General features: G+C 34.6%; 1 protein-coding gene across 1 annotated transcript; it reads left to right on the top strand.

Moving 5' to 3' along the window:
* Positions 1–55: 55 nt before the first annotated feature.
* Positions 56–12,209, top strand: LOC105339460 (uncharacterized). Its single transcript, XM_011445019.4, has 10 exons — positions 56–340; positions 934–1,030; positions 3,537–3,670; positions 4,115–4,211; positions 4,436–4,563; positions 4,758–4,860; positions 6,827–6,969; positions 7,316–7,439; positions 10,660–10,823; positions 11,338–12,209. The coding sequence occupies exons 1-10, from the start codon at positions 298–300 to the stop codon at positions 11,598–11,600; spliced, it is 1,296 nt and encodes a 431-aa protein (XP_011443321.3). The 5' UTR covers positions 56–297; the 3' UTR covers positions 11,601–12,209.
* The last annotated feature ends 49 nt before the right edge of the window (positions 12,210–12,258 follow it).

Raw genomic sequence — 12,258 nt, 5'->3', positions numbered from 1 at the left:
ACATAATCCGAGAAAAATCCAGCAATATTCCAGCACCCAACGAATAATTACCTCACGATCCACGGCTATACAAGGCTGCTGCCGGGCTCACAGCTACCCGAAAGATTAGACTAACGACCTTCTACTGAGATTTCTATCATTAAGTCCACTATTCAGGGCTGACCAATTAGAGGAATAAACCCAGCGGGGATCTGGTCAACCCTAGGTCCGAATGGTACTAGTTGGTGACCGTCAAAGTTAGATTTATACATATATTTTTAAAATTCTTTCGTAAACAGGGCATCTAAGAGGTGAGAAATGGCAGCTGGGAGATGGATTTCACTTTTTCTGATGATCGCAGGTAATGTGTGTAACGTATTTTAAATTAGTTGTCAGCGACATCGCTAAAAATTTTCATTTGGTATTTTTTTTTCAGTCGTTTTCTATACCTAGTACCATAAGTATTTAATTGCGATATGCCAATATGAAGCGCAAAGTCAAATTTATGTTGTAATAAATCCCAGGATTTGTCCGCATTCATACAAACCAGTTATAGTTAATATTTAATTTGAAGGAAGAATTAACAAAAAAAATGTCGTTTATCTGGAGATGATATTCTTTCTAGTCGCTTTCTTCTAAAGGTATTTTACACTGGTAACGCTGAGGCCATTCTAGTTTTTTTTTATTATGTTCAAGGTCAATCTAACAACCTTGAAATCAATTCAAGTTCAATCTAACAACCTTGAAATCAATTCAAGTTAAATCTAACAAACTTGAAATCAATTCAAGTTCAATCTAACAACCTTGAAATCAATTCAAGTTTAATCTAACAGCTTTGAAATCAATTTCAAGTTAAATCTAACAACCTTGAAATCAATTCAAGTTAAATCTAACAACCCTGAAATCAATTCAGGTTGAATATAACAACCTTGAAATCAATACAATTCATTACAGTGGTCACCGGGCAAGATCTTGTGTGTCCGGAGGAACAGCTGGCCGAGTGTAAGGAGGCCCCCCAAATGAAGACCCTGTTCTTAGAAGACGCTTGTAAGTACGTATTCACTCCAGCATTTATCTCTATGTCTCAACTTCTATATTCTACTATAAGTGAATCACTTATACATGTATAAACACTGCCTTTTATTGCCTTTGCTATTTCAAATTACAATACCTTTGATACCCCCTCTCTCTGAAAAAAAAAACCCAACAAGAAGCTACAAAAAAACAAAAACAAAACCCAAAACAAACAAAAACAAAACAACATCAACAGTGAAAAAAAATCAATTCTTTGAAAAAATAAGAAAAAATTTAAACCCAAGAATGGGTCTTTTTTAATCTAGCTCCAAAATGACCTTACAGATCTTTTGATATGATTTCTTAATACACAGATTTTTATTTCATCTTTATTTGAATATGTTCCTATATAGATTACTATTTTAGCGTATATTGAAGATATAATTATATCCTTATACAGAGCTACTCTAGAAGAGATCTATCTTTTATATCGTATAAAAATGACCACAACCATCCATGCCATAAAAATCAGGAAACGCTCTACGAATTAGAGGATTTGAATGTCTTTACACAGAACTTACACGTATACATATGACATGCACGGATTCAAAACTTTTTTTCCAAGGGGTGGGGGGGGGGTGGATTCCGAGGGAGTTTGATTCACTTGGGTGTTTGCCAGTGGGAGGGTAGGGGGTTGGGAGTTCGGTGCCTATATTCCGTAAATTTACAGTGTGAGTTAAATAAATTTGAATTTCAAGGGGGGGGGGGGGGGGGGGGGGGGCTCTCCAGATCCGCGCTCGTTTCGCCAGTCCAGCATGCATTGAGCATTCGTTTAACCTGGTAATTGGTCGTTACTCAAAAACACGATGCAGTGATTCAGAACGGTAGTTGACCGCAGCTGCTGAACCGTAACTCCAACGTCCAACCGTTGGACCGTCAACCCGAGAGTTTTCCGTGTAGCTTAAGTTCTGCAGGTAAGTTGACCGTTGCTTATACAGAACACTGACTGCAGGGTTGCTTTGTGAATTTATTTTGCTTTTTAAATAAGCCAAAAGAAGTTCATCTTGAGAGAAAGCGGTGATGGGGACGAGTTTCAAGAACGGACGACCGATTTTTTTATCATCCGTTGCATGGCGTTATCTGTGTAATTGTGACTCGAACATTAAGTCAATTTCCAGCATTTTCTAGAAATGTTGGGAGTAAGATTATAAATGACTACATGTAATATCACCCCAAAGCAATCAATGCCTTCTAAACGTAGCACTATTTGAATGATATTTATCAATAAACTTTTACTTATTACACCTTCTTTCAAGGGTCATGGCGACCTAATGTATTTTATACATAACACCAATAAGCTTCTTACGCATCATCTTTAACCAACTTGAAGATATTTTTTGCTTGGCTTGACAAACATAGAGATGAGGCGTGATCTCCCAGCGCTAAGAATCGTGTATATACACGTATATACACATGTATATATATGGGGGTGAAGATCGTCTCAGTATGGGTCATTACATTTGATGACCCCTGGTCATTATTCTACTTAAAAAAATAACCCCTTTGTCTGAAGAATATAATTGTCAATTTCATAAAAATGAGCACACTCAACATGAAGAAAAAAGACCCCTGTAGAATAACGACCCCCTTAAAAATTATGTTTTTCAATATCTTTTGTTGGATTAAATATGTAATTCAGTCTCTACATTATTGTAATTTTTCTTTCACCCTTGGTCAGCTAGTACAAGCGTTGGCGGGATGACTCGGCATCCTACAACCTGCCCAAGGACGCCATCGCTAATGTTGGTCGACAGCCCCAGACCATCGCGATCGGCAACTTGTTTGTATCTTACACATATTTGACAGTATCGTACACATATTTAATCGCGTATCATACACATTTTCCTCTACCATACACATATCTGTTGCGTATACTACACATATTAGCCCGTATCATACACATATTTAATCGGTCATACACATTTTCTTCGTATCATACACATATCTGTTCGCGTATTTTACACATATTTGCCCGTATCATGCACATATTTGTTCGCGTATCATACACATTTTCCTCTACCATACACATATCTGTTGCATATACTACACATATTTGCCCGTATCATACAAATATTAAATCGCGTATCATACACATTTTCTTTGCATCATACACATAATTATCTGTTCGCGTATTTTACACATATTTGCCTGTATCATGCACATATTTGTTCGTGTATCATACACATTTTCCTCGTACACATATTTGTTTGCGTATACTACACATATTTGCCCGTATCATGCACATATTTGTTCGGTATCATACACATTTTCCTCGTACACATATTTGTTTGCGTATATTACACAAATTTGCCCGTATCATACATGGTCATATATTTATTCGTGTATCATACACATATTTGATCGCGCATCATACACATTTTCTTCGTATCGTACGCATACATGTATTTTCTTGTATCATACACATATTTATTGCGTATCTTACCTGTCACTCTATTATAATATAATCCATTCTTTCTGCATAGATATTTTGATGTTCTGAGGAACTGTATCGCGCAGTATTCTTGGGAATGCGCGGAAGCCGGCTCAGCATTATACCAAAAAATGGTGCAAGAAATGCTTACAAACAAAGAAACGTTTTGCAAAGACACGAAGCCAGGTATGTAGATGTCTTTGCAATTAATATATAGTTTTTGCAAGTCTAGACTGATTAAACTTGCTTGTTTTGCGGTATTGTAAACGAATTTAATTTGGCTGTGTATTCTTTTGAGCTATTTTGGTAGTATGGACTTGCAACACTAAATGCCTTACATATATATGTATATAACGAGATACATGATTAAAAATTCATAAATAATAATGATTTGAATATGCTTAGTTTACACGTACAGTTTATTTGTTGCAAAGTAGTTGACAGTCATGATGCTATAGTTAAAATGCAAAAAAAATATAAAAAATTTTCAAGGAAAAAAACCCTTTTAAACCTGGTATTCTGTTAATCAGTATATCTAACGGCGCCAGATTCTTACTTTTTCGGTACTTTTCTCCAAAGCAATATGGAGATGTTCATAACTTTAATATAGACTGCATTTTATCAAATTAGTGTGTGATGAGAAGAACCTAGAGGCCTGTTTTGTTCAGTACATCGATCTGACTAGTGCGAACCTCCAAGACCCGGCTACATTTCCCGTGTTATGCAGGTATAGATTCTTTTTTGGATATATTCATGCCAATTTTTGCAATAAAGTAACATCAAAAGACAACAGCAAAGTGGCCTAAAACGTACCTGACGGGCACGTAACAACTTTTTTTGAAAAGTTAAGTAAACATAAGGAAATGACCCTTTGCCCCCCCCCCCCCCCCCCGTTGATAAGTGCCTGTCTGAGCGAAACATTAATTTATCCCTGGTTTACATTGTGGACAGGAATTTCACCGAGTTATCCGACTGTTACTCCAAGGCTTCTGCTCCGTGTTATGGGGACCCAATGTTCGTCAATTCTCACTGGGAGGGAATCTTTGGACAAGTGAAGATCAACTGTCTATCAACGTCAGGTAAATTTTCTTTTAGGTTGTTATATTTCAAATTCTGTTCAGGACTAAACACAAAGTATTATCTAAATGTCAAATCTTAACATCGGTACACCCCACCCCCACCAAAAAGAAAGTTAAAAAATGCTAAATTTCACTAAAGAATTCCATAAAATTGACGATTTAACTTTGATTTGCTTTTTGTGTTGATCACACAGAATGTAACTATTTTGAGATGTCCAAGTGCGCAAACATGTTGTACGAGGCCCTGACGAGTCTTGCGACCATTCCTTCTTCTGCATTTCTCAACGCGGCGTGCAGGTAGATATTCGTTCCTTTTCTTCTCATGTAGACATTAAGTTTCTACACAGAAACAAAATTTCCAATGCGCTTCGTTGGCGTCCATGATAAACTTCCTTTTATGGATAATTGAAAGGTGGTGCTAAGTTTGACACAACACAACACAGCACCACAATATAACAACACACAACAACAGCACAACATAACAAAATAGCAATACACAACACCACGCAACAACAGCACAACATAACAAAATAGCAATACACAACACTTCAATACAACACCACGCAACAACACAATAAACACAACAATACAGACCACGCAACAACAGCACAACATACTGTGGAATCATTTCTATTTGTGGGGGTCAATGTTCGTGAGTAGCCAACATTTTTCTGGTTCGTTCGGACGTAATTTCGTTGATAGTGCAATCGGGATAATTTAAAAAAAAAATTAAACAAATGGGTGTTAATTGGCTTGAGGGGATGTAAATTCGGAGGCAAGAGTTACCAACGAAAGCCACTAATATTGGTCCCCCGCGACCAATGATGATTCAACTGTAAAAAAAATAGCACTACACAACACCACAATACAACACCGCAATACAACATCAAAACATAACTTAATAGCCAAACACAACACAAACCACAATACAACACAACATAACAATACATTACAACAATACACTACAATAGCACAACATTATATAAATAGTGCCTGTTTGGGAGGGTAACAGTTGAAATTGACACCCCGAGAAAACCATTGTCAACCGACGCGAAGCGGAGGTTGACAATGGTTTTCGAGGGGTGTCAATTTCAACTGTTATCCTCCCAAACAGGCACTATTTATTTTGTTATACTGAATGTCTTTTTTAAAATTTTTAAGAAAATTTTACTGCTTTTATATAGGAATAACGTGAATTCTACAGCGAACCGTACGCGCATAATTTTCGCGCATGTAACATTTTTTAATGTTACCCGTTGCCAAGTGCGTTGCTAACGCTGAGGGTAATAGTAAATATTATTAACTGCGTCTTAACCAATCAGATTTCAGTATTTAACATGAAAGTATAACAATATATAAATAGTGCCTGTTTGGGAGGGTAACAGTTGAAATTGACACTCCGAGAAAACCATTGTCAACCGACGCGAAGCGGAGGTTGACAATGGTTTTCGAGGGGTGTCAATTTCAACTGTTATCCTCCCAAACAGGCACTATTTATTTTGTTATACTGAATGTCTTTTTTAAAATTTTTAAGAAAATTTTACTGTTTTTATATAGGAATAACGTGAATTCTACAGCGAACCGTACGCGCATAATTTTCGCGCATGTAACATTTTTTAATGTTACCCGTTGCCAAGTGCGTTGCTAACGCTGAGGGTAATAGTAAATATTATTAACTGCGTCTTAACCAATCAGATTCCAGTATTTAACATGAAAGTATAACAAAACTAAATAGCACAACAAAACAAATAAACACAACACCGCACTACAACAGCACAATACAACACTACAACATAACAAAATATCACAAAAACACTACACTACAACAGCACAACATAGCACTACAACAGCACAACATAACAAAACAGCACACTATAACACAACAGCACAATACACGACGTGGTTTGAGAACTCCGTTTTAATAAACGTTTAATTGATAAAATATAGAGTGGATATGATCGATTAAGATTTGTGTTGATTTTAAACAAAGTAAATGATTGAACCTAAAATATTCCACAGGAAAAAATTAAGTCTGCCTTTGAAAAATTTGATGCTTAGCGACATCATTTAAATATGATGATGTTAGAACTTTTGATGTGTTTTCCGGAGCTTTACCGGATAACCCGAGAAGAAACTATCGTATTTAATCCAGTTTTCATCATTTCTTTTTACCTGTTCTGACACTTTTTCAAGAAATATTTTTATAAATATTTTTTGATGAACATTGTTCGACTAAAGGAACTCCATCTTGAAATTTATGCAGTGCGTATGTCAAGTTTGAGCCCTGTATGGAGCCTCTCCTAACGATGTGCATGGCAAGCTGGAGTGCTAAGTACGAGGACTTCCTTTTCCAAATGCAAAATAGCGCCTATTTTGTCGAAGTTCTGTGCAAGAACCATTTTCTCGGTAAGTGTCTGGACCTATGTTTTATGGATTGTGTATACTTTATACATGTACATGTAATCATTGGGTATTTGGATGTGTGCATGATTTTTTCAAATCGAATGGGACACACATTCTTTTTACGCCAACTACGGACACGGACACTTGTTTCTTTAATAAAATCTCACCCAAGAGTATAACAAAATTACAAAATTATGTTTTTATGGCACGATGAAATGCTGAAATATCACAGTCACCTTTAATTTCACAGCTGTGAATTACCTGTTACTCAGGTATGCGATGTTGGCCCAATATGTCTTTCTCTCCATTTTACGCAATTTAATTGTGTCTCCCGTCTTACAATTTTCAGGCCTTATACAACACACTACGTGCTATGATAAACAGGAAGTTCAGACCAAGGCGGACGAAACCTGTACGAACCCCTTAATGTCCGTCACTTTCGCCGGGCCACCTGATGAAGTGTCCCTCTGCAGGTACTTGAATATCTCAGCACAATTAATATCTTTTTTCACTGACCTGAATGCAACAGATCTGCTAACATATCCAATAACGTAATAGCAATAGCAATTGCTGTTCATAATGCCATGATCACCAGAAATTTCTGACCCTATAAAGCAAACAAGCGGTGTAACTTTTTCGACTATATGTACAAGGTTTTGAGAATCGTTTGTTGCTTTTGCAAATGGCGTATACCACTTAGACGTAATATTGGTCATGTAGACATCATCAGCTTTTAAATTCTCTTTTATTCTCCAAGGTCTTGTTCAAGGCTACTGTTTTAGAAAACCCAAAACAATCTTTCATAAAAAGTATTAATAAGATACTAGTAATTTTCTCCTTTATTTGGGGAAATCTAGAGCGCATCAAACGTAACACCTTACATAAATGAAGGCGGCATTGGTACTACAAATCTTTGCAAAATTTTACGGTTATAACGAATTCTGATATACTAGTAATGAATTTACGGATATAACGAACTCATTTTGAGTCCCGTAAAAGTGAATAATAACGAAATTTGACATTTTTATAACGAATTTCTTTACAGGTAAAAAGTTTGCACTATCATTTATCATATTAGTTTGAATGAACATATTTTCATTAATATTTTTCAATTCACAAACCAATTATTAAAAGTATCAAAGTAATATATTTCATTTTAAGCCCAAATTATCAAAACTTATAGTGTGGTGAAAGAGAACATGTATATAGTGAATTCGCTATATTCATTATTACGAATTTGTTATATGGATATAACGAATTACAGATATAACGAAGTAAAATCATTGGTCCCTCGGACTTCACTAAACCGAGTTTTACTGTACAAACTTTGAATCAAAACTCAAAGCTATAAAAGCTTTATGGGTTTCGAAAATTAATAAAAATAAAAATGGTATATCTTCACTTTTAATCGCTTGTGTAGTTAAACATAATATCGATAATCTATTTTTGCTCAATTCAAGCATTACAAAATACGAAGAATTTAAGTTATTCAATTTATAATGAGGGGATATTGAACAATTTTGAATCATTTAAAACTAGTTAAATATGTATTGCTAGATAACAATGAAAGTGAAATGAACCAAATTCACATGACAGACAACATTTAACGAGCTGGTCATTTTGGACTTTAAATTTTTTTAAAGAGTTATCTCCCCTTGATGAAAAAAAGAAAATTTTAATTTCGTCAACATATCTGCGGTAAATGATTCATTTTATTTCATATTTCAATAAAGAGAAAGTTTATGCATGTATTAACCAAAAGAGCTTTAGGAATTTTAAGTTACTTTTTACAATATTTTAATAAAACATACATTGTCCATAGACTTCAATGCAAAATTCAAAGTGTAATTAGTTGGACCATAATCAAAATTTTGAAAATCCCTTTGGTGGAGTATTTTTATTTGATAACACCTTCAAAATGATATCATGATTAAGAATATCGGACCATTCATTTATAACGTACAAAATGTGGTCGTTATACATCGAATACCTTAAATTAAACTCTCTCCCTGTGTTCTATTAAGAGGTCCTTGTGGCCTTTAACGAATGCAATGATATTTCATTAACCAATTTTGCTAATCAAAATATCTGGTTCAATAAAAACATATGTTTTAAGGGTAAATCTCTATTTTTTTTCAAGTTGGACTAAAGGTGGTTTATAACTAGTAAAAGACCTTTTTAATGAGAACGGCTTCAAAACAATAAAAGATATAAAAGAATTCTTGGAATCAACAAACAATTTTTTATGTGAGTACTTCATAACTAAAAATGAATTTAAGATGCACCTTTCAAGAATAGATCTACAAACCATAAGTTTCACGAATTCGCTCACTAAGTTGCATTTCTATTTTGAAGGAAAGCTAGAAATACTTCAAATAAAACGTCTTAATTTTCTACAGCATTCTCATAAAAAAGAAATCCCAAAAACCTATTATGGAAAAAATGGTGTAAGGAATTCCAAATAGACAAGTACTACCTTAATGTAATTTACAAGAACAAGATTCGGTCAATATTTTATAAATCTGTATCAGAGTTTAATTATAAATTACTTCACAATTTGTTGTTAACCACGAATCTATGGGTTATTAAATGGGATAAAAGCATTAATGGGAATTGTAATAATTGCAATAAGCCAGAAAACATAAAACATTTAATCTTTGAATGTGACTTGATAATGCCACTTTGGCGGAAAATTTCACTGATACTAAATATTGATGGTTACATGGAAATTGATTTTCATTGGCTTTATTTTGCACGAGCAACAAATATTCGTTTATCATAGATAACACTTTGTCATTCATTGCATGTAAAATTTACAAATATAAAATGAAATGTGGAATCTTAAACGAACATGTTTCATCTGAGAGTATGCGCTGTTTTCAAAAAAAGATGCCCTTATGCAATGTATCTTACTGTAAAAAAAATCAAAATGTGTAAATTTAAACTACCATTCTTGAAAAATTATCAAATAGTATATGATAAATGAAATATTGTAAAGTTTATTATAAGTACTATGTAATGTATAAGAGGGAGACCTGCCCCTCTTCACATATATGCGGTAGGCAATTTTGGACTGTGGATGTTGATGCTAGTCCTGCCGCATATTTGCTTAATGTTCCGTGTTCCTCATATATTTGTATATTTATAACTAAAAAATATTTAATTATGTTACTTCCCCGAATCTTATCTTTTATATATATATATATATATATATATATATATATATATATATATATAATCTATATAATATATATATATATATATATATATATATATATATATATATATATATATATATATATATATATATATATATATATATATATATATATAAATGTACCGTGCTTAATAAATATTTAAAAAAAAAAGATACCCCGTTTTCGTCGAGATAATTACATGCCTGCATTTAATCGAGGGATGACTCCACCATAAATTTGAAAATTTTAGTCTAAATGACAGGACAATCATTAATTGACAATATCGGCCTATCGGGACAAAATAATAACGTTGCTTCAACAAAATATTGTAAAATGAACAAAAAAGACAAGTTGTCCAGAAACCTTATTGTTCTCAATAACCTAACATGACCATGAATTAAACCACATCTTTCTCTAGCAAAATAACCGACACAGTACCCGTAATTTAATCCATAATAGTGTACAATGTGATGATACCGACATGATTTTTCTTCAGATCCTTTAAATCCTACGTTGACTGTTTGAAAGGCTTTATTGAGGCCCAGTGTCCCGGAGAGGCGGGAGCTGCCCTGGCGATAGCGGCGTACCACGAGTCCTGGTTGTCGGAGAATATCAAGACATTGCTAGGGGTCCAATGTCCGCCACTCGGGTACTACTCGGGTAAGTCCAGTTTAATCTAGGGTGAGTCCAGAAGTACCCCGGGTAAGTCCGGTTAAAACTTGGGAAAATTCTGATAAAACTCGAGTAAGTTCGGCCACAACTCGGTAAGTCTGCATGGTTAAAACTCGGTTAATTCCGGAAACAACTCGGGTGAGCCCATTACAATTCGGGTACGTCCGGATACTATCAGGGAAAGTCGGCTGAACGACCGGACACCTGGATGCGCTGACAAGTCTAGCATGTCCATACGGATATACTAATATCTGACAAGAAGGCACGTGTACAGGTTGCAACTTTTAGAAATGTGATAAGCAAATATGTAAAGTTTATATCCTAGCAACACGGAAGCCCGTAAAATTGGCATTAGACATCGCCAAAAAAAATTAAAAAGTAAGTTAAACCAATCAGATTATAATTGTAAAGGTATTGTGGTGTATCATATAAAATTAGAGAGATTATTGATTTTTATATTTTAATCAAATAACAGTATACATCTACAATTATCTATTTGCAGGCCCTGAAGAAACAACTACAATGCCGCAATGGCCAACCGGCCATCTCCTGATACCGAGCACCACAGAGGCACCACCTCCGCCGCCAAGCAGTCATGAGCCACAAACGTTCAATCCAGAATTTGCAACACCAGAACCAACACCGCCAGCCACCACCTTGAAAAATGTAGAAGACAAACCTGGGGCAAGTTCCGGCGAAGTTTGCAGACTGTCCCGAGTTTTCTCTGGAGTTTTACTTGTGTCTATGACATTTTTGGTAATATAACTAATGCAGTACTCGTTATCATAGCACAACACGAGTTTGTGTTGTGCTCAGGAAAAATGCTTGAATTTTAATTTTTAGATGACAACATATATTCACTCCGTGGCCGTCAATTGTTAAGAACAGCAAAACGGTCGCGTGAACAATAAGCCCAAATGATAAAAGAAAACGTGTGCAGTGTCCATGTTAAAACTAATCGTTTAAACTTTTGTGATTATTAAGATTGTCCATTACAAAAAACAGTGTGTACATCAAAGCAGAGCTCAGTCGTCTCTTTTAATACGTCATATAAACAACTTTTCACTTTTTCGGAAATAATGTTACTTAAAATGAGCAAAATTTCAATTCAGTAATTACTTTCACAACTTACAGGTGTATACTTATTTTTAGCAGATGTTTATACACTTATTTTTCTAAGCCTTTCCGTGTTGGCTTGAGAAATCCATTTATATTTCAGATTTCAAAAAAATGTGTATAAACACTTGATCCTTATTAAAAAGAAGGAAAGGTAATCTTTAAAACAAATAACTTTTTCTCAACGTAAGCCAATGAAAGGTATAGTTCTTTATACACAAAGCATTGTTTGTATAAAACTGATACATGCTGTCAAAACAAGCCATTGTCTGTCAAAAGCTTGAAGTGTTATTGTCAACAATGAATG

Source organism: Magallana gigas, chromosome 4 (genome assembly GCF_963853765.1).
Source record: "Magallana gigas chromosome 4, xbMagGiga1.1, whole genome shotgun sequence".
Classification (NCBI taxonomy): domain Eukaryota; kingdom Metazoa; phylum Mollusca; class Bivalvia; order Ostreida; family Ostreidae; genus Magallana; species Magallana gigas.
This window is presented reverse-complemented; position numbering and strand designations above follow the sequence as displayed.

Excerpts from the sequence above, each read along its gene's own strand:
- LOC105339460 (XM_011445019.4), top strand. The coding sequence starts at position 298 with ATGGCAGCTGGGAGATGGATTTCACTTTTTCTGATGATCGCAG. Across the intron at positions 3,671-4,114 it reads TTGCAAAGACACGAAGCCAG|TGTGTGATGAGAAGAACCTA; the intron begins GTATGTAGATGT and ends TTATCAAATTAG. Across the intron at positions 7,440-10,659 it reads GATGAAGTGTCCCTCTGCAG|ATCCTTTAAATCCTACGTTG; the intron begins GTACTTGAATAT and ends ATTTTTCTTCAG.